This window comes from Chanodichthys erythropterus, chromosome 3, assembly GCF_024489055.1.
Source record: "Chanodichthys erythropterus isolate Z2021 chromosome 3, ASM2448905v1, whole genome shotgun sequence".
NCBI lineage: Eukaryota > Metazoa > Chordata > Actinopteri > Cypriniformes > Xenocyprididae > Chanodichthys > Chanodichthys erythropterus.
This window is the reverse complement of record NC_090223.1, coordinates 44,980,788-45,003,950: the sequence shown is the minus strand read 5'-3', so window position 1 is coordinate 45,003,950 and position 23,163 is coordinate 44,980,788. Positions and strand designations below refer to the sequence as shown.

The 23,163-nt window shown below is 34.7% G+C and overlaps 2 protein-coding genes across 5 annotated transcripts in view; one reads left to right on the top strand and one right to left on the bottom strand.

Annotated features, from left to right (window-relative positions):
• Positions 1-4,271, top strand: part of LOC137017809 (uncharacterized) — a 50,870-nt gene extending 46,599 nt beyond the window's left edge. For both annotated transcript variants that reach the window (XM_067382484.1, XM_067382483.1), the window contains 8 exons: positions 1,540-1,666; positions 1,747-1,907; positions 2,086-2,240; positions 2,325-2,481; positions 2,571-2,664; positions 2,775-2,841; positions 2,945-3,027; positions 3,109-4,271. In XM_067382484.1, coding sequence (XP_067238585.1) covers positions 1,540-1,666; positions 1,747-1,907; positions 2,086-2,240; positions 2,325-2,481; positions 2,571-2,664; positions 2,775-2,841; positions 2,945-3,027; positions 3,109-3,919 — 1,655 coding nt within the window. In that variant the 3' untranslated portion in view covers positions 3,920-4,271. The remainder of the gene's footprint in view (positions 1-1,539; positions 1,667-1,746; positions 1,908-2,085; positions 2,241-2,324; positions 2,482-2,570; positions 2,665-2,774; positions 2,842-2,944; positions 3,028-3,108) is intronic.
• A 2,090-nt stretch (positions 4,272-6,361) lies between these two features.
• On the bottom strand, positions 6,362-22,361 carry LOC137017808 (UNC93-like protein MFSD11). 3 transcript variants are annotated; one of them, XM_067382481.1, is made up of 14 exons: positions 22,117-22,361; positions 21,492-21,637; positions 20,431-20,486; positions 18,327-18,434; positions 18,159-18,238; positions 15,377-15,473; positions 13,348-13,406; positions 12,998-13,142; positions 12,668-12,717; positions 12,439-12,504; positions 12,225-12,350; positions 11,061-11,235; positions 10,537-10,672; positions 6,362-7,707 (listed from the first exon to the last, which is right to left on the bottom strand). In XM_067382481.1, exons 2-14 carry the CDS (start codon positions 21,579-21,581, stop codon positions 7,555-7,557), a joined length of 1,341 nt encoding a protein of 446 aa, XP_067238582.1. In that variant the 5' UTR covers positions 21,582-21,637; positions 22,117-22,361; the 3' UTR covers positions 6,362-7,554. The 3 variants fall into 3 exon arrangements, with proteins under 3 accessions (XP_067238582.1, XP_067238581.1, XP_067238583.1); XM_067382480.1 differs by having other exon boundaries at positions 21,492-21,633; XM_067382482.1 differs by having other exon boundaries at positions 7,572-7,707; positions 10,537-10,661; positions 21,492-21,633.
• Positions 22,362-23,163: the final 802 nt, after the last annotated feature.

Below are 23,163 nucleotides of genomic sequence, written 5' to 3'. Positions count from 1 at the left end.
CAGCGTTAATTGCCGTGCCACCAAGCTGCGGCTTCAGTGTCGTCGCTTTAGTCGTATAACCTGAAATCATACGGCGAAATGCCTGCTTATATAGCCATAAGCCCCACCTGTTTTGGCGGAAATATTCGTGCGCTATTTCGCCATAGGCTCGCGCGGCTATGCCGCGCCGTCATTGGTTCAACAACTTCTCATGAGTGAACCAATGGCTGTGCAGTTACACTGCGTTATTAAAAAGGCTTCACCAGCGGGGAAAAAGGAGACCTTTCCCCCATACGCAGTACTCGTTCCGTATCTCAGGGAACCGAGGTTACGTTCGTAACTGAGTACGTTTTTCTCCACTTGTTGTAACTGTGCGTTTCTTTCATGTTGTTGTAGCCCTGTAAAACTGCATAAAATCCTGTCCTGCTTTGATATACTTTTGATATTTTTTTATCATTGTGCAGAAATTATTCAGACAGCATCATGTAGACTCACACAGACATCAAGATTCTGCGTATGAACCTCAACAATGGTGACAACATTTTCAGATAAACAGATTAACTCTGAGCATCACAAAACAAGCTACTAAAGTCACAAAAAAGATTTTTGTTTATTGTCACCACTGTTGAGGTTCATACGCTATGCAGTATTACAGAGCTACAATAACATGAAAGAAACACAACACTCAGAAATTAGTGAATAAGGCCACTATTTGATGATGTCGTCATCAATAAGCAACCAAAATAATCTGACCAGGTTTTTTTTCCTCAACTTTTTTGTAACAAATGTATTTTAGAAACACACAGTTACAACAAGTGGAGAAAAACTAAAGTTTGATAATCAAGGTTCAGGAGCCCAACCAAAGCAAGCTCTTACCTCCATAATGGTGACCTCAAACTTTATTGTTTTCAATAAAACATCAGCACCTCACTTAAATAAGCATCTAGAATTAGAACACTTCATAAACAATTTTAAAGTAATTTTAAAGTCATTAAATTATATTACATTATATTACATTATTATTCAATTGCAAATTTGAAACTCATTTTGTAGATTTAAGAACTATTCATATAGGTGCAAAATGCAACCCCTTTGATAGTGGGACAAAGTGCCACTTTTATATATTTTAAGATTTTGTATTGTTTTAACAAACACTCAGCCTTTTTATTTTATTTTAAAACATGATTTCAGTATTTTTATACTAAACTTTGCTTTTTGTTAAATCATTAATAAATTAATCAGCGATGCCTTCTGTAAGTTGCATAATTATATTAGTAAGTGGCATAAGTGACATTTATGTGACATTTATATTTTTAAAGATTTGCAGTGGGCTTGGGCTTGCATTATATCAATGAAAGCCCTCAAAGATATCCATACAAATGTGTGTGTTTGTTTGTCACTTTCACAATTGTGAAAAATGTATAGCTCTACATATTATCTCTCCTCAAAAAACATTTTGGCACAACTTCTGAAAACAACGGTGAAAACAATTTCTACTTTGGTCATTTGTGATAGTGATTTCACCCCGTCTTTTATTTCCCATCTCTAAAATCTCTCTAGAACCCACAGTGAACGACTTGAAGTGTTTCAATGACTTTGAGACAGAAATGAAGTGCAGTTTGGAGTCCGACGGCCCCATAAGTTGCTCTGGATACAAACTTAATATCACACATACTGAAGCAGATTTGTAAGTGTTTGTTCAGTTCAACAAAATGTAATTACTGTTCATTTAGCAGTCAACTGACATGATTAACTCTTATATTGCAGGTTAAAAGAATATACATGCATCTTTGAGAGAAGTCATCACAGTCCCAGTTGTGAATGTAAATTTAAAGTCCAAGGGTTTGTTATAGGAGAGAAGTTCACTACTACACTTCTGGAAGGAACAAACGTTTTATTAAGCAAAACATTCACAACAGAGGATTTCAGTGAGTATAATTGTCTATATGTTTAAGATTAAGTAAAATGTACATGCTTTTTCAGTTTTAAAAAAATGTAATAAATAAAAATGAAATAAAATGTGAAATAAAAATGGAAAATGGAAAAAAGTTTCATCCAACTAACTATATCTAACTTGTTTGCAAATGTGATTTTCATTTTCTGCAGTCAAACCGAAAACTCCAGTTTTATCAGTGAAGAAGATTGAAGATGGAAATCTTTATGTAACTTGGGAAGACAAGTACTCAAGTTATCCTGCAGGAAATTTTAAAAACAGTTTGGAAATACATCTGAGCTATAGGATTAAAGGGAAAGATGAAACAGTAAGGAAGAAGACATATATAGATGATATGAAATATATTCACATATAGATGAATTGTAAAAATAAATAATAATTGTCCATACAGGTGTACAAAAATGAGTCAAATTCAGTAGGATTCTATGAAATTGTGAGCATACATCTCCAGCCAAACACCGACTACATTCTGACAGCAAGAATGAGCACAAGCTATAACGAACACAAGATACTGAGTGACCAGAGCGCACCAGTTGAGTTCACCAGCCGTAAGTCTATCTATTTTGTTCTCAGATTCATTCCTGCATGTGTGTTAGTGCTCTTTCATGATCCTGATCAATCTATATGTGCTCCACAGCCTCATCTCCAAATGATATGGTCAGAAAGTTGGTTCCACCTCTGTGTGTTGGTTTAATCTTCATCATTTGTGCTATCTTCATCTGTGTTTTGAGGTGAGATCTCCGTTTTGTGTCTCGCCATCATTCTACATTTCACATTTTTGCTATTCCTTTGTGAATCCTTGACAAATTCAGTTCTGACACACTTTACTTCCTCATTACAGGATGAAGACAAAATGGTGGGACAAGATCTCCAAGCCAAAAGTAGATGCCAGTTTTGGAGAAGAGAAGGTGGGAGAAAGATATGCAGTTTGTTGGTTAACTATTTATTTTATCTTGAAATAGTTATCTATATGCTCAATAACCCTTTATTTTTTTCACTTTTGTTTAATAGGGTCATATTTTGCCTCCTTCCATTATGAACTTCTCCACAATCCATGTAGAGATTCCAAAACTGGAATTTCAGGAAAAGAAATTGTAAGTTTTCCCAAGAACTTCAGAAACACATGACAGACTAATTCTGATTAATAATCCCTCAACATGTTTGTCTCTCTACAGGATCTCAGCGTCATCAGTAGATACAACCAATGAGAAAAGTTCCCACAGTGTTGAGTCGGCGGCAGACGATTACGGCCAGGCTGGCTTTGATTCTGGTAGTGACGAGGAGAAATGCAGTCCGATCAACGTCTCATCACGGGTCGAACATGCCCTGGAGGAGGATTTAAAATCCCTTCTTTTTACCAGCAACACACCCAGAAATCAGGGCACTACGATGGTAATCAAGAGTTTCTCAAGAGAACACAACCGCGCAAGCCGAGATTCGGGCAACTGCTCTGGCTCATCGGTTTTCAGCAACATGACGTATTTGGAATCAGCCACTGATGATTCTTCATTCCTGGAGCAGCTGAGCAGTCAATCCGACAAGAGGGAAAACTCCTCTATGAGCGCTGATATCAGCAAGAGCAAGTTTAACTTTCCCACGATTGATGCTTTGGAAGACGGATATCAGTGCTTCAACAGTGTTGTGAACCAGGGAAATGATGCAGATGTTAGTTTAAATCTTTCAGATGATGCTGATTCTGATGAAAAGTTAATTGTGAAAAATCTCATCACTAGTAAAAATCCACCTAATCCTTCTCTGTTGCTCCATGATGGCAGCGTCACACCAAGTGATGATGGATATCAAGCTTTTGAAGGCTTAACAAAGAGCACAGAAGGACAGTGGAGCACGAGCATCAGAACCGAACAAGCTCTTAATGAATGTGGAGCGCTGAAATTCCCCCACAGCACTGGCCAAGATCCCACATGGGCCTCTTCTTTGCATTTCTCACCCATTATTCAAATAGACACTTCCTATCAGTCTGTTTAGCTGTGCTGCACACAACTGAAATACTGAATTTTTGGGTAACACTTTACAATAAGGTTCAACTTCACTTCTACAGCATTTATTAATTTTTGTTAATGTTAATTTCAACATTTACTAATACATTATTAAAATCTTGTTAACATTGGTTAATGCATGTTATTTGTTGTTGTTCCGCATGAAACTATGACCAGTAATAACTATCTTTAATTTCTAATTCTTTTTTTAGACTTTGAATTCAAGTTACATTATTAACAATAAGAGGTTGTACAGTGTCTTAAATGCCTGAAGAAGTCACGTATTACCATTTTGACATGATTTTGTATGATTTTATCGTCTTTGACATTAAATAACATTTACACTATAATGCATTGTTATATTACTATTGCCCTTCTCAATCTTTTTCTATTTTCTTTCTGCAAAAACAAAAATATAAAGTACATACCAAATGTAGGTGTGGGTGATACTTTAAATATGCCATATATGATAGAATATTTTAGTTATATTAGCATCTGCCATTGATTACATTTTAACCAGAAACACTGAGATATCAGGTGCATCAGAACTTCAGAAAATGAAAGAAAGAAAAAAAGTTTTGGACATACATACCAAAATAACCAATTGTACCTACATTTTATATACATTTTTTTCTTCAAAAAGTGAAAGTGAAAGGCTTCATCTTAATTCTTTTTCTCAGGCAGAGATTTAATTAAGAATATGCTATAGCATAAGTCTTATTTTATTATGGTGATGTGAGATTCAGTGCTGTAGTAAAATGACTAAATTAAATGATAACTAAAATGTTGACACAAATTAAAAAAAAAAAAACTTACAAGTAATATAAATATACTACAACCTAATGGTCAGTGAATATGTCCATGTAAATAAAAATAAACAGACATGAACACATTTAGTTTTTCTTTATTGAAATGTTAAAAACATCAAACAACAAAAAATTCATTTTGATTGTCAATTAACAAAATTGAAAAATCAGACTTTTGCACAAAGAGGCTGAATAGAAAAACAAATACTTTCAATATGACACATAAATTATTGCATATCTGCAATATAATGAAATGTAGCTTTTTGATTGGCTAGTGTGTTGCACAAATGTAAAAAGACATGATGTAATGTCATCCAAAGATGCACAACCATTTTGTGAAAGCTTTTTGACACATTAAAAACATAAAAAGCATGAACTACATTACACCTGCAAAGACAACATATGGCTAATACTGACAAACACATTCAGTAACCATATGCCTTCTTGACAGCAATCCCAAAAGCCTTCTGCAGCATGTATAACAAGGTATGTGTTTGTGTAATGTTCAGCACATTTTATTCATTGTTAAATGTAATGTAAACTTAATTATTATTATTGTTATTATAGGCAATTAAATCTTAAATGAGCCAGACATACTAAACATGTAACACAGAACATTCATTCTTATATAACTTAATACCTAGACAGCTATTACATCGTAAATACTGGTTTACAACAAACAGCATCTTATATCTATATACAAGACTTGTTTCTTTAAGACCTTTGTGTAAAGATACTTGTTTAAACAAGTTCTGCTTGTCTTGTGACAAAGTTCAGGCCAAATGAGTTTACTTAACTATGGGTTATACTTTCATTATCTGAACCAGCTTATCTGGTATGTTTTTCTGGTGACGACTGCACAGTTAAAGTTCAAAAAATGTTTCACAATAAAAAACACAGAGGGTATAAACAATATAAAATCATTTTAGAGAAGAACTCTGAAAGCAGATTAATATCATATTCAGAGCTATAAAAATCACACAGCAGGACCCTGAGAGAAATGCTTTCTTAACTAAACTGAAATGATACAGCTCCTCTTTGCATGGAATTTCCATTTCCTATATATAAATATATATCAGGGTCAGAAATTAACTTTTCCAGTGGCAATATTTGCCCCAGGGCCAATTATTACATTTGTAAGGACAATTTTTATATAATTACCTTACCTAAATGTGTCTGTGTTGTTGTTTTTTTATTTCAGAAACTTAAATTTAACCAGTTTTTTAATCAATCACAATAATGATTATTGCTATGTTGATATTAGTAATGCTGATTAATAGAAAGCAAGCCATATTCTGGCTATACAGACGAAATAAGATCAGAACCGTTTAGCTTTTTACAGATTAGAAAATCAAGACTTCACATTGGTTATTTCAGTAGTAAAAAACAAATTATTTAAACTGAATTAAATTACATAAAGGAAGCAAGCAATGAACACTGACTACAGTGGTTCAACCCTAATGTTATGAAAAGACGTGAATACTTTTTGTGTGCCAAAAAACAAAATGACGACTTTATTCAACAATATCTAGTGATGGACGCTTTCAAAACACTGCTTCATGAAGCTTCGAAGCTTTATTAATCTTTTGTTTCAAATCAGTGGTTCGGAGCGTGTATCTAACTGCCAAAGTCATGCCCCCCAGTGGTGAAACACTGAAATTTTGAAACACTTATGACATATCGAAGCCTCGTTTACTGAAATCATGTGACTTTGGCAGTTTGATCCACGCTCCGAACCACTGATTCAAAACAAAAGATTCGGAAAGCTTTGAAGCTTCATGAAGCAGTGTTATGAAATCGCCCATCACTAGATATTGTTGAATAAAGTCATTATTTTGTTTGTTTTGGCGCACAAAAAAGTATTCTCGTCACTTCATAACATTAAGGTTGAACCACTGTAGTCACATGAACTGTTTAAAGTGTTAATTAACTTGCTGGCAATGCAGGCCTCACTGAGCCATCGGATTTCATCAAAAATATCTTAATTTGTGTTCTGAAGATAAATGAAGGTCTTATGGGTGTGGAACGACATGAGGGTGAGTAATTAATGACAGAATTTTCATTTTTGGGTGAACTAACCCTTTAAATTTGGGGGGCATTTTTGTTCATTTTGGTGGCATTTTTGCCCCAAAGTCCACACAAAATTCCGACCCTGATATATATGAAATGTCTACACAATTATAATATATATATATATATTCAGCTGAAGTATCACCTGATTGTCAACAACATAATTTTACATGAATCTTAAAGATGCACTCAGTATTTTTCCTCATGTTTTTGCTTTACACATAATGCACAACACCACATTAGGGTGGCCATGCTGAAATCACATGACGAGCTCAATACTAGTTTTATCTTGTTATATGACTCTTTCTCTCATGGAATAAATAAGCAAAATCAACAAGTCAAGACCTTTTGCATGTTGCTGCAACTACACAACTAGGTGTCAGTATAACTTGAAGATGATTGCCATGTCAATAAACACAACAGAAACAAAACTTTACTGAGTGCACCTTTAATGTATGTAATATCAATTGAAGTGTAATTTTACTGTAATACGATTCAATTACAGATTTGGGATATGGTAATGCAATTCCAACTAACAATATTCTATCAAAGCGTGTAAAGAGATATTAAAAATAATAATATTAATTATTTTTTATTTATGTAAAAAAAAAAAAAAAAACACACAAAAGGCACCTTCTCATAAATCCAAAGTAGTGCTGCATACTTATAATTCAATCTTAATTACAACAAACAAATAGTGCAAGTAGTACAAATGCTTACTGAAATGTGTCCAGGTCGAGGCTCCAATCTAATACTCCTGTGTATCAGCTGACATATTCTGCATCCTCTCCACCATGAAAAAACACAGTGTTCCTATGAATCCCATGATGACCATAACAAGGAGCTGCCAGGTCAGAAGTATATAACCACTGTAGAAGAATGCCACAGCTGCAAAAATAGACTGAGAAAGGGGGTGTATTATTGACACACTGAATCATCGAATTCACCTGGACACTGGAAATTTAAATGCATTTTATTCATTACAACAATTTAAGGGATATATCCACCAAAGTTATGGGATAAATAAATAGCTTTTAAATGGTGCAATTTCCACCCTCAAACTTTCAGATCCTTATTTTAATGCCTAAAAAAGATTCAGATAGTCTACTGACGTAAACCAGCAGTACTTAATGCTCAAAATATCATGTCTAATCGCATCAGATTATCATCTTCCACGGAAGTAGAATGTCGGCTATGCATTAAATCTTATGACTAGATGCACAAAAATACACACAGTAGATGCACACATATGCACGTGTGTCATGATTATGCTTAGTTTCAACCTTATGGACTCTTTATCTTCAGTCACATCTCCTTTGTTCTCAGTTTCCTGCCACTTGTTTGTCTACTAGGTCAGTGGTTCCCAAACCTGTCCTGGAGGACCCTCAACACTGCACATTTTGGATGTCTCTCTCATCTAACACACCTGATTCAACTCATCAGCTCATTAGTAGAGACTGCAAGATCTGAAGTAGGTGTGTCAGATAAAGGTAACATACAAAATATGCAGTTCTGGGTAAAATTATACTTCAAATGATACCAGGACAGGTTTGGGAATCACTGTACTAGGTTACTCATTACTTTCTAGTTTGTTACTATGGTTACTCATCAGGGCTGGATTTCCCTTAACTCTACGTCATTCTTAAATTATACCTTAAGCTGCAACTTAATGTTAATATGTGTTTCCTGAAACGTTCTTAGTTAAGTCATACTTCCGTAAGGTTGGTCTGGAGCACTCTTAGCTATACCTTATCACTGCTGACAGTCAATACGAATATAATTCTGAAGTTGTAATACACCCAGTGTTTGATTAGGGTTATGGCAAAAAATAAAATGCAAAGATTCACTGCTAAATTCAAATGTGCTTTAGTGCTGAGCTAGAGACAGACGTGCAGAACATTCTTAGTTAAGTATACAGGAAGGAACAGAACAAAGAAAACTTGTCATATCACAACTAATCGGTGTTTTTAACCTCGTCAGGTTTATTTTAGGTTTCAGACATTTAAATACACATTTGAATTATGTAGGCTACTGCGTAAAAAAGACATTTTTAGTTTGTTAAAATCAAATTTCATACACTGATGTCTACGGAAGCTGCAATAATAACCCTTTCAATTATCTAATTTGACGAAGAGTTTTATTCATATCAGATACACATTGTGTATGAAACAATAAAGTTTATTCTATTCTTCTCCCAGTTCACCAGCCACATACTTTTATGTATTTCGGGGAAGATTTTGTAAATCCAACAGCTCTGAATTGCCGTGTAAACTCATCGTGCGACAAAACATATTCACTTCCACATATTTACAATCTGAATATATCATAAAATTCATGATAGGCTATAGTTAACAAGTTTGTTAATATTTTGAATAAAAAATGTAAAAAACGATATAAACGCGATACCTACATGTCTGCCAGCTGAATGACGGGTCTCCAAGGAATTAAAACTTTTTATAAATAAAAGTCGCCTTAAACTCAGGCTGATGGGGGCTCCGCGGCCCCAGAATATAGATAAATTACAATATAGATTTAGTGTGCAATTTGAATTACTTTTATAACATTCCATTAGTCCTGATAAATGCAATTTCTACTTTTAAAGTACTTCTTTTTATAAAGAACACTGATTTCTCACATAACGCAATGAAGCAGCCCCTGTATATAGAGTGAATTATCGATTCTCGAGCCATCGATATCAACCAATTCAGCAGCACCGCCATGGACAGCACCTGATAACGTCGTACTTAAGAAGATATACCTTAAGCAACCTCCTAAAGGATAGTTCGGGGAACACGGCTAGAAACGGTATATCTTCAGTTAAGGTCTACCTTTAGAGTCTTCGTAGCACACTAAGAGACAACGTTATCAGGAAATCCAGCCCAGTTCCCTCACTTGTATCACCTGTGTTTATCCTTTGTGTCTTTGTGTCTTTTCTGTATATAATCTGCCGTGTTTTGGCTCTCATGGTCGGTTCTTGTTTGGTTTGGACTAGAGTTTGGTTAAGGTTTTCCTTGTATTATTAAAGTCTGTTTGAATTTATCTTCTACGTCTTGACTTCTGCCTGCACCACGCTTAGGAAATGTGACAGCATGTAAATTTGATTGTTTTTTATTTATTTATATAATTTATTTATTTATATGAATACACACACAGCTTTGGGGTTGGTAAGATGTTTTAAATGTTTTGAAAGAAGTCTCTTATGTTCACCAAGGCTGATTTTGTTTTCTTTTTTTATGTGTAATATTGTTAATTATTACTACAATATTATAATAATTAATTGTAGTTGATTATTACTACAAGATAAGAACTGTTTTCATTATATTTTAAAATGTAATTTATTCCTGTGATGTAAAGCTGTATTTTCAGCATCATTACTTCAGAAATCATTCTGATATGATTTGATGCTGAAGAATTTTTATTTTTCAGATTATTATCAAAGTTTATTTTTTTCTGAAGCCTTTGGTGAATATAAATAGAAATATTTTGTAACATTGTAAATGTCTTTCCTGTCACTTTTGATCAATTTAAAGTGTCTTATAATAATAATAATTTCTTTTACTGCATCCAAATGTTTGAACGATAGTGTTTACACAGTTTATATTGCCCCATTTGGTAAGCCACATACTAAGCAAAACTGCAAACAGGCCTGTGTCATCTTTGAATCAATAGCAGAACTTGTTGAAGTGAATCTTAGCAAAAAACAATTTGAATAAATGCAAAATGTCTGTACCTGTATGAACTTAAAAATAGCAAAGGCTGGTGCACTCTGCTCAGCATACGCCCGGCCCAGAATGCTGTAGAGTTGAGTGTTGAAACAGCTGTCCCCAAGACCCAGCAAGAAGCTGCACAACAGGGCTATGGACACGCTACAAGAGTGAATAAAGTGTACACACAGACACACACATCAACAGACTTTTTGTCGTTTGGTTGCATCCATTGTACTAGAGACCATTTAGCTGTTATGCCAAGACAACAGTAGACACAGTGTTTGTGCGAGACAAGTTCACAATAGCAGCTATTTCTATGGCGAGTGTCTTGTGTGTCAGGCTTGTTTAGACAAATTGGCATTCTGTGGCGCTATAAAGGGCAGACATACATTCGCACACTCAAACACTTGCCACAGCGCCCCACACTTTGGAACCACTGACCCCCTAACCCAACCCTTCACCCTAAGCTTATCCAACGAACTTGGCTGCAGGGCAGGCTTTGTGAAGAACTGGTTTGGGAGGAAAGAAATCACTTATATTGTTATACCTTGGTGCCAGATATGGTTTATGCTGTGAGCTTGTTTGAAGAACCACAGGTGCATCATCTGGTATGTTGAGGAATATCAGGTAGAAGGCCACAAAGTGCACAACCATCCCTAAGAAGACAACTGAAGTGCGCCTGAAACGGTTATTCTTCAATACAAGGCCAAACAATCCTCCCCCTGCAGACAAAAGACCATCTAATCAAGCTTCAATCTTATAAAAGTATCTGACTCTCTTTTCAGGTACTGACAACAAACAAACAAAAATAAATAAATACGTAACTGATGAACCACTACAAAAGTAGCTCATTTTATTTAAAATAATTCTTTGAATAATTCTTCAATTAAATACTTTTGTAGCAAAGAGCAGATCATGTAACAAACAAGAAAATTAAGCTCTTATTAACTTACTAAACTGTTTTAGCTTGACAGTTTTTTAAACATCTGGTTAAAACATTCTTTAACACAATTGGTATTACTGATTTGGTTAGTTAGTTTGCATAAATCCTCCAATATGACTTTCTTGGAATATAAATTAGTATGGAGTGGAATGTATTTATGATGTTCTTCTGTCATTTTAGAGCTTGCCCGTTTAAATTCATTTTCACTTTATATGGACATCATTTGAGGATCTGCCTAACATTTCATTTTTGTTTTTTTTGAGTTTTTTAACTATTTTTATTTGAACTATCCATCATGCAGTCATGCATGCTGCTGATAAATGCTGCTCTGAGTCATAGCACAAGCGCAAACCCTTTTTTGGTGTTAAAAAGATACTTTAATAAAGATTATTTTTGTGGCTGACCTTATTGCATATGCATTTGCAGGAGTTTCCCTTTGTAACATGTATGTTCTGTTTTGGTTTAGTTTCATTGTGTTTTGGTTCTGTTTTCCCTGTTCTGGTTTACCTGTGTTCCCTAGTTAGTTTCCCTGGTTGTTAATAATCAGTTCTACGCAACTGTGTCTGTTCAGTTCATTAATCTTCCTTGTGTTTAAACCCTCAGTTTCTTTTGCTTCATTGTCTGGTATTGTTTAAGTTAAGGGTGGTTATTTCCTGAGCTTCATCCACATGATTTTCCGTGTTCCTAGTGGAAAGTACTACTAAAGACTCCTTTTGTTATCCAGGAACTGACAAGATAGGCAGTACCTGACAAGATAGGTACACTTACCAATTATTTCTCCGATTCCCACCACAATGCCTGAAATGCCGATTAAGCCTTTTGCTGCATCGCCAAAATGTGTCGTAGCGCCGATGCAGGTTCCGTAAACGCCACTGTAAAATGACAGCTCCAAACCTTCAATGAGACAACAGGAGTCCAAACATATTCATCATGCTCAAATGCTCATTGCACTTATGGATGTTTCCTTTAGTGATGTCCTTACCACTGTATGCCATGCAGAAACTTAATAACAGTATGGTTTTTGTTTTGAAGATTTCCACAATCGTCTCTAAAAGAAAACAAACAAAAATAAATAAATAAATAACTGATGAACCACTACAAAAGTAGTCCAATCTGACATTTTATTTAAAATAATTCTTTGAATAATTCCTCAATTAAATACTTTTATAACAAATAGCAGATCATGTAACAAACAAGGAAATTTAACTTACTAAACTCTGTTTTAGCTTCCGTCACAGCAGATGTTGCTCTTTGTTTATATCTAAAATAACATTACACAACAAATTATATAAGTTGCCAATGGAAAATCAAAACGAAAAGTAGCAATTGTACTTTTTTTATTTGTTTGTTTTTGTGAAAATGAGGAATGCCATAAAATGTACCATATTTTTGTGGTGGGTACATTAAACATATCAGCAAGACAAGTATTAATCTGAATTTCTGGCCAGAAACATTATTGTTGGATCTGTGAAACAGACTTGTTGATGAGAGGAAACTGTCATTAATCATTACGGTTCACTTGAATGAAAGTGTGAACTTACATTAATCTTGCAGATAACAGAGACTGGCCCTCCTCTTCCGAGAGAGCCTCTTCGAGCTGACAGACCTTCCTCAAGGCAAGAAAACTTAGTGTCCCAAGTACTGAGATAACCAGCAGAGCTGTAAACATGATCTTTCTGTCTTTATCTGTAAAAAAAAAAAAAAAAGTGATAGAAACAAACCCAAAAATGTATAAATGTGAGGGGGGAAAAAAACTTATTTTAAAATATTGTCATTTGAGAGTAAGTAAATAGACAGGATTTATTGTGTTTAGTAGCGATTAAATAAGTGCTGATTAATATTAATGAAAGAGTGAACACAAACAAATATGATTTTCAAACCATCATGTTACCTGAAATTTCAGTTTTTCCTTTCCAATCAAAATAAACGTACAGATTGCCAAACAACATACTGGAAAGAAAGCACAAATAGAGCTTTTCATATAGGAATCATTGAAAGTTTTAAACATCTGGTTAAAACATTCTGTAACACAGTTGGTATTACTGATTTGGTTAGTAAGTTTGCATAAATCCACCATTATGACTTTCTTTCTTCAGTTACAAACAAAAGGAGATCTTACGTGGAATGTCCATGCTGCCATTTTCCATATAATGAAGTAAAAAACAGATTAGTATGGTGTGGAATGTATTTATGATGTTCTTCTGTCATTTTAGAGCTTGCCATTTTCACTTTATATGGACAATATTTGAGGATCTGCCTTACATTTCATTTTTGTTTTTTTTTTGAGTTTTTTAACTATTTTTATTTGAACTATCTATCATGCAGTCATGCATGCTGCTGATAAATGCTGCTCTGAGTCATAGCACAAGCGCAAACCCTTTTTTGGTGTTAAAAAGATACTTTAATAAAGATTATTTTTGTGGCTGACCTTATTGCATATGCATTTGCAGGAGTTTCCCTTTGTAACATGTATGTTCTGTTTTGGTTTAGTTTCATTGTGTTTTGGTTCTGTTTTCCCTGTTCTGGTTTACCTGTGTTCCCTAGTTAGTTTCCCTGGTTGTTAATAATCAGTTCTACGCAACTGTGTCTGTTCAGTTCATTAATCTTCCTTGTGTTTAAACCCTCAGTTTCTTTTGCTTCATTGTCTGGTATTGTTTATGTTAAGGGTGGTTATTTCCTGAGCTTCATCCACATGATTCTCCTACGTGTTCCTAGTGGAAAGTACTACTTAAGACTCCTTTTGTTATCCTTTGTGATTGTGCGCTTACTACAGCCTACATAGCACCTGACACCCTTTCAGATGCAAAATTTATAGGAGGAGAGTATAAATCCTGCAACGTGATTTACTAAGGCTGAGAGAATTTTCTCCACTCCAACCCCACACATGACATGTGGACACTAAATCTAGTGACAAAATCCACAAATTGGCAACACTGCAACAAGTAGACAGGCAGGATGAACACAACTTAATTAGTGAACATAATGAGGATAATGACTAACACACAGCTGACACCTATGAACTAATAATGATGGTAACTGGGGACACAGACGAGTGGCGGGAAACAGAACAAAGGAACATGTGACAGATACAAACAAACAGAAAGTCCAATCAAACTGAAACTAAACAGCACTGAATATGACATGTACAGTATATATATATATATATATATATATATATATATATATATATATATATATATATATATATATATATATACACATTCGTTCCCATAGATTCGTTCCCGAATTAGTACAATGTGGCCACGATTTAGTAAATTGAGGGAACAATTTATTATTTTGTGCGAAAAGATCAACTATGAAAAACAAACTAATTGGAACAAATTAGTAAAAAAAAAATTGTGAATCCTAAAAGATTACTCTGATCTTAGGCCAAAATCTGAAGTCTTTGATAGCTAGTTTGACATGTCCAATTAATGACCATTGTGATCAAATTTTACCTCAGATGAAATTCTGCCAGTGTCAGAAGTTTTGAGGTGCAGTCCTGTAGTGTGGCTTTTCTTACAACCATCAAATCAAAAACCAATAGAAGTACAGAACTTGATGACACAATTAGTGGGGGGAAAAAACAGCAAACTACTATTTGCTCAGTACACACGTCTTCATTTTTTTCCCCCAGTTTTAAAGTAAAGCCATGATGAGGTTTTTGTTTGCTAGCCACCGTTTCAATCCCACATGTTCTTTAATTTGTGCATTTTCAGTAAATCACCTGCAGAACTTTACACTCCCATCAGCACTTGAATGTGATTGCTGTTTTATGCAAATTTGCCCTGTTTAGTGAATCTGGCCCTTAATATTCCATATTAGTTTACAGTTGATAATCACAGATGATTAAGGGTAATATGTTAGTGTGACAACTGGCTGAGCTCGCTGTAAACGTTTGCTGCTATCTCTCCAAGTACCTGCACTGTAGTAAAGCCCAAAATAATCCTGTGTTCCTGTTGATGGTGGAAGCATCAGAGTTCTCCACTAGAAAGTGCCCTTGGGCTGTCCAAAGCACTGTGGATAGAAAAAGGGCAGGTTGCACCAACAAAGATTATATCAAAATGAATTGAGAGCTAATATGAGCCATGTTGCACTACTTAATTATGAATACCTCTTAACAAATGAATGATTAAAACCTTTAACTGTCATTTAATCCATCACCTACTATATATATATATATATATATATATATATATATATATATATATACATACAGACAGTGGAGGAAATAATTATTTGATCCCCTGCTGATTTTGTTAGTTTGCCCACTTATAAAGAAATGAGGGGTCAGGAGGGATTTTGGTCCATTCCTCTTTACAGATCCGCTCTCTAATTCTAAATCCTCTCTAAGAGCTCAATTTTGGTTTCATCTGACCACAGCACTTTCTCCCAAGCCTTCTCTGAATCATTTAGATGTTCACTGGCAAACTTCAGAAGGGCCTGTACATGTGCATTTTTGAGCAGGGTGACCTTGCGGGCACTGCAGGATTTCAATCCATTGCGGCGCAGTGTTACACCATTGTTTTTTTTGCTGAATGTGGTCCCAACTGCCTTGAGATAATTTACAAGCTCCTCCCGTATTGTTCTGGGCTGATTTTAGCACACCAGGATGATCATGAACATGAAATTGTCCAGCCATGACTTCCTGTTTCACAGGAGTATAAACATGAGGAAACACAAAAGCCAAATTTCCCTGATGTGCAGCAAAAGATTGTTGAGTTTCATGAAATAAAATGTGGCTGTAAGAAAATAGCAAAAGCATTGAAAATCCCCATTTCCACTATCAGGGCAATAATTAAGAAGTTCCAATCAACTAAAGATGTTACAAATCTGCCTGGAAGAGGACATGTTTCTAAATCATCCTAATGTGAAATGAGGAGGAAAGTTTGAGTGGCCAAAGACTCTCCAAGGATCACAGCTGGAGAATTGCAGAGATTAGTTGAGTCTCGAGTCTCAGAAAGCCTGGAAAAAATGATCAAACAGCACCTACATCACCACAAGTTGTTCAGGAGGGTTTCAAGAAAAATCCTCTGCTCTCATCCAGAAACAATCTCCAGCATATTCAGTTGTTAGGCAAGACTGAAACTTCAAACGGGACTGGCTACTATGGTCAGATGAAACTAAAAAAAGAGCTTTTTGGCAGCAAACCCACCAGATGGATTTGGTGCACACATGGATAAAAAGTGCCCCATGCCCACGGTTAAATAAACTGTTGGATCTTTAATGTTGTGGGCCTATTTTTCTGCTGGAGGTCCTGGACATCTTGTTCAGATACATATTTTAGCAAATACTAACAGATACAAAAACCAAAACCTGACTACTACTTCTAGAAATCTTAAAATGGGCCATGGCTGCTGGTTGGATCTTCCAACAGGACAATTATCCAAAAACAAACATTGTGAATAAAAAATAAAAAATAAAAAAAAATCTACAGGATTAACGATGCAGATTTTTTTTCACAGTTTTTTTTTGTTCATTTTTATCAAGGGTACCAACAATTTTGTCCACGTCTGTACATATATATATATATATATATATATATATATATATATATATATATATATATATATATATATATATATATATATATATATATATATATATTAGGGCTGTTATGCATGCGATTAATTCAAAATCCTTAACACGTTAAAATAATTTGAAATTGTATCATAAGGTAATTTAAGTCACGCAGTTAGATGATCTTAAAGTCCATGCTGATTATGTCAGAGATGGCAGAGAGAATTATTCATTCCAGTGTCTGTTTTGCTTTAAAACACGAGCTCTCTGTCATATTGTGTCATTGTATCTGAAGAGCGCAAGCCCTCCCGCCTCGTGGTCTTCCTGTCTGAACGGAACGTCGAAATATCCCACTGCTGTATGGCCAGATGATCACCTTCTTGCTATGAAAGTTTTGATGGATGAGGACTGCAATCAAAGTAGAGATGATTGCGGTGACGCACAGAAGCACATGTGAGCCCGTTATTTTGATGCGCTCTCAACTCACTGATCGCACACTGTATTTATGCACAGACACATTTCATTACATTCACGTTGTTTTCACACACATTCAGGATAATGTTTGGATCTTTCCTGTGTATGTTGCTTGTGTACTTTAGTATAAATGCAGGTCAAGGCAGTTGGTTTAGTTGGTTTTTTGGCGTCTCCATGTGGTCCTGTTCTGTATTGCAACTTGTCTTGTTTAAAATGTAAACAAGCTCTTTACTGTTGCACATACTATACACTGTGAATTCTTAAAATGTTTTTTTTTTTTTTGCTGTGATTTTTTTTTTATGGGTGCTTTGGTGTACATAAATGTATGAATTAAATGAAAAAATATTTGGTTATTTGGTGTCCTTTTCTGAAAAGACATCTAAATTTACCTTGAAAAAAGCTGAAAAATTTGTGAGAATCACACTTCAGTCTGATGGTTTACTTTGCTGGATATAGGCACTGATGGCAAAATGGACGTGTTAAACAAGATAAATGGTGTATGCTTAATTTCATGAAGTGAATTAAAAGCGATTAAAAAAATGTTTTATCTATTGACAGCCCTAATATATATATATATATATATATATATATATATATATATATATGTATATATATATATATATACACACACACATAAAGGCAGGTGGTGAATGAAATCTTTGAACAAATGAAATACACAATGAATGTGTGTTTTAAATATCTACTTACTGGCCGCTCCAATGCCAATTACCACTGATGTAAAATAAAAGGACCATGTGGATGGAATGATGAATACAGCTATATAACCACTGAAAAACACACAGAAGTAAACAATACAGACAACATTTGCTTACTGACTACATAATGAACAGTCAGAAAAAGATCTGTAATACTTGCCTATAAAGAATTCCACTCAAGAACATTGTAAACCGTGGTCCAATTATTGCAACGATAGTGGGAGCTAACACGTTACAGAATGAAAAAACTCCATATATTATTCCAAGGCTGTGAAAAAAAAAAAAAAAAAAAATACAATTATATATATATATATATATATATATATATATATATATATATATATATATATATATACCTAGAGTTTATTTTTCTCTTAATTTAAGTTGTTAATATATTGTGCTTGCCAGCACCTTCTGTTTCTAATATTGGAAATTTTTTATGATAATTTTTAAGTCAAACTGGTGACCACTCTGAATTCATTGAGAAACCCGAGTGATTACTGGTACCAAAAAAGGTTGACCAGCATTTCGAGTATCGAGTACATTCAGTACCTGCTGATAGACACTGCTTTCAAATGCTCTTGTTCGTGTTTGTTTGAACGTCAAATGTTTCTGTTTACAGTGTTTTTACAAGTGTCGAGCATTGTAGACAATCAAAATCATATCTGTTGAGCATGTGGACACGATGGCCAATCAGAGATGCTACTCAGAGAAAGTTACTCACAATGCGCTTAACACCGCTGAAAACGCAAAAAAAAAAGTTCTTTATGACCCCCATTTCTTGTATGAAGATTTAAATCCAAAAGAAAAGGTATGAGAGATGGCCGTTTTGTCAATTGTTTGTTTTAATTTAAAATGTTTGTGATTTTAATAAGAAGTTATTAAATAATAATAATAATAAATAATATGTTTTGCTATTTGCTTGAGCTACATAATATATAACTCTAGAAGTAATCACAATTCTGAAAAAGCATTTTCAGGAACAAATTTCGGATCTGAAATAAAAATAATGAATAAATGTTGTGTTTGTGGTATACAGCCGCGGATCAGTTGCGCACTGCAAACGCTTCATATGTGAAAGCACAATGAGCCCGTGCTGCTAATGCCCGCATACGCACTGCAATACGTACTGTAAACGGAGTATGTGTGAACCTGGCATCAGTGATTATAAAGGGAGGCTCTTCTCACTACCCATTCACAATCTGAATAATACAAGTTTAGTTTTTCACGCTGATAAGTGCACTGCAAAGTTTCTGGACTGACAACCGTATTTAAAGGTACAATTTGTGATATTTTTTCCCGCTAGAGGTCACTAGAAGCCTATTCAAAACAAAGGCGTAGTTTGATGACGTTTTAGAGCTGAAACTTGGGACATGTGGTCTCCATCTCAAAGGACGGTGCAAAAGAATAGGGATTGGAGTCTGGAAGAACTCATGTTCGTGGATGCGATTATTAACGTTACTGTAGTATGAAGCAGAGCAGGACCGAGTGTTGCGGGAGCTGAACGAGGAGCTGGAGCGATTGATCAACACACCCCTCACGGGAAGCGGGACTTTTATTATGACACAGTCATAGGCGCCACTTCCGCTTTTCCGGTCATGAGTTTACGGGAGCTGTCCTTGTCGACAGAACCAGCGGCAGATGGTAAACAGTAATTATGTTCCATAAATAAGTAACAAAATCCACCATAAAACGTGCAAGAAGTAAATAAGGAACTGCTTGAAGCAAGCTAGTGGTTTGCTGGACGCTAGACACTACTTCCGCATTTGTCCACGGCACTGTTGTCATGTGGTTTCTACGAGGTAAGTGACGTCATTGACAGGCGACTGCACTGCCCCGTGTCACTGTTTAGAATGGGGATTTTCTCATGATTTACAAATAGTTGAAAACATTAGAGAAATTGTTAGTCATCAGCTGGACAAAATATATAACACTAGCCTAGTGGTTTTTGGATATTTTACTGCAAAAATTTTACATATTGTACCTTTAAATGCATGATTGAATCTGAAACTGCATGATTGACAGTGATAACCAACAGAGAGACAAATCAGGACAACATTTTTTAAAGTACTTGATTTAACAGGTTTTTTTGCTCTGCTACCGATAACTTTGAAAAGAGGCTGTTACTGGTACTGACTAAAATTTTGGTGCAGTGACAATTGTTAAATTAGACTGAAACAAAGATGATTACAGTGTAGTGTCATCTAAAAAAAATAACATAAATAATATATATCATATATGTAGTAAAAAAGTGAAGGACTTACCTGTGATACCCACTCCCAGTGAAGTTAGTGCTATTTAAGCTTTTCACCACTGTTTGCTAAAAGGAAATAAACAAATAATTAGGTAACACTTTATTTTACAGTGCCGTAGTTACACTTTATACTATATGTACTTACTATAGTAATAACAGTAAATTATGCATAATTACAAGTAACTAACCCTAAACCAAACCCTAAGTCTATAGTACATGCATGTAGTTAATTAATAGTTCTCAGCACTTATTTGAGTAATTACAATGTAACTACAGCACTGTAATAAAATGTAACCAAACAATGTTTTGCTGTTCACCTAAATAGCACTGTAAAGTAGACAAGTTTAAACTTTTTTTAAAATATATATAGTCTGTCAATCAATTTGAAGTCATAAAAACTGCATGTATTAAAATTCTTGTCTATTTGCCTCGTCATAACGACTCGCTTGTTGTATTCCTCACTTGTAAGTCGCTTTGGATAAAAGCGTCTGCCAAATGAATAAATGTAAATGTAAATGTAAAATAATAAAATAATTATTTGAAGGCTACATGAAGCATGTCAGCTATACCCTTATTGTGAGGATGATTAATTTTGCGCTAAAACTTTTAACATTTCGTTGAATGTTATGAAGGCATCCTTTCATGATTAAATTGAGTTTGTGGGTTTTTCTGTGTGGAGTGACTGTGAGGTTAACATGAGTCCACCTTGACATTTGAATTTGTTCCTCCCATTAGTCAAGCAGGATAATTCATTGACTGATGGGGGGAATCAAAAACACGAGATGCGCCTGACCCGGATTTAACCCAACAATAGACTGATACAGATTTCAGTTGTATTGAATGTCATATTTCACAACATAAAATACTGAAATAAAGCTGAAAACTTGCCTTACAAAAATGAACTATGCTATTGTGTGATGGAAATGATAGAAAAACTATGTCTGAAGGACATTTTAAAGTGGTAAAATAACTAGAATTTGCTGTATATTGAATATTGAAATGTCATTTAATGTCATTGTATCCATACTTCTTAGACTATAGTAGTTTATATATGAATGCAAGAGAACTTACTTCGATGTTACCACAAGTGGTGAAGGCTGTAAAAATGAACAAAAATCCTATTCCCAAAACAACAACATTATATGTCCTAATGTCCGCCATCCTCAGCTCATGGAAGTCCTCGTGCAAGATGCCAGAGTTTCAGTCAGTGAGCCTTGCTCCATGTAAATAAAAACAACATCGAGGAAAATAAACTGTTAGAATTTGTCTTATTAATTAGTAATCTAATGCATGGCACAGTATTATTGCATTATATCTATATACAAGTGAAGAATACAAGTTCGTGGTCACGAAGTGCACGCGCCTCGTGACCCTCAAGAATGAGATGGAAAAGTTGCTGGAATGCAAAATCCATGTGATGGTTTCCGTGGCAACTACTTCACAAGGAGAAGCCGTGGCCCATAATGGCGAAACGTTATGATTTGCTTGTTTATATTTCAGTATATCCTATAACTGTTGCTTCAAAATGACCTGATACATATTTTGCATCGTTGTGCTAACTTGAAACATTTTCAGTTTAATGTAACGTTAGCCACGACCACATAATATCAGTTAATACCCAGTTATTCCAGTTTAGCTACAGCAGTGTGCTAGTTACTCCGTCTGCCAATGACACTGTATTACTGCAGTAACTTACCCGATTCACAAAGACAAACTTTATCGCGTAGTCGCTGTTGTTGTCGTTGCTGCTGCACAGGTCACGCGCGATCTTTGAAACCAGCAGCGATTGACTGTATGCCTTGTGAATTTTATCTGTTCCGTTTATTTGTTGACATGTTTCTTTCCTAGATAGTGTAAGTGCTGAAAGATCGCCGACCCCTGAAGGTAAGGTAGGGTAAGTGGACGTGTAGATCATCAGTAGATCTGTAAACACTCATCAGTCTCCACAGAGCGCGTGTCAATCACGAGCATTTGGAAATCAACTATCGTTAACTGGCTACGTCACATCTGGAATAGTCGTAACATTTTATTAAATTTTTATTTTTTATCGCGACAAAGAAAGAATAGCGTACAACATTTATTGACAAAATACAATTATATTCTAAGAGGGTTAAAATACATGAAATTATAAAATTATAGTATTACAAGAGTCATACAAGCATCTAAATATAAGAGTTCTTCGAAGAATTCACATATAAATTAAAATATAAATTAACCTCAAATATAAATTCAAATATAAATTAACCTCAATCTTTAAAAATAAAAATATGCTAAAATATTAATTACTTACAAACTGTATTCAGTTACTGATTCCAGATTACATAACAAAAATTGTAGTTAGTAATTAGGCTACTCGTTTTAGGTAATGTATTCAGACTAGTTTTTGATTACTTTTGACAATATATTCCATTCTATGTTATCACCAACATGAAGTGCATTAAAGGATTAGTTCACTTTCAAATGAAAATTTCCTGATCATTTACTCACCCCCATGACATCAAAGATGTTCATGTCTTTCTTTCTTCAGTCGAAAAGAAATTAAGGTTTTTGATGAAAACATTCCAGGATTTTTCTCCTATAGTGGACTTCAATGGAGCCCAAACTGTTGAAGGTCAAAATTACAGTTTACAGCGATCCCAGATGATAAATAAGGATCTTATCTAGAGAAACCATCACTCATTTTCTAAATATATATATATATATATATATATATATATATATATATATATATATATATATATAT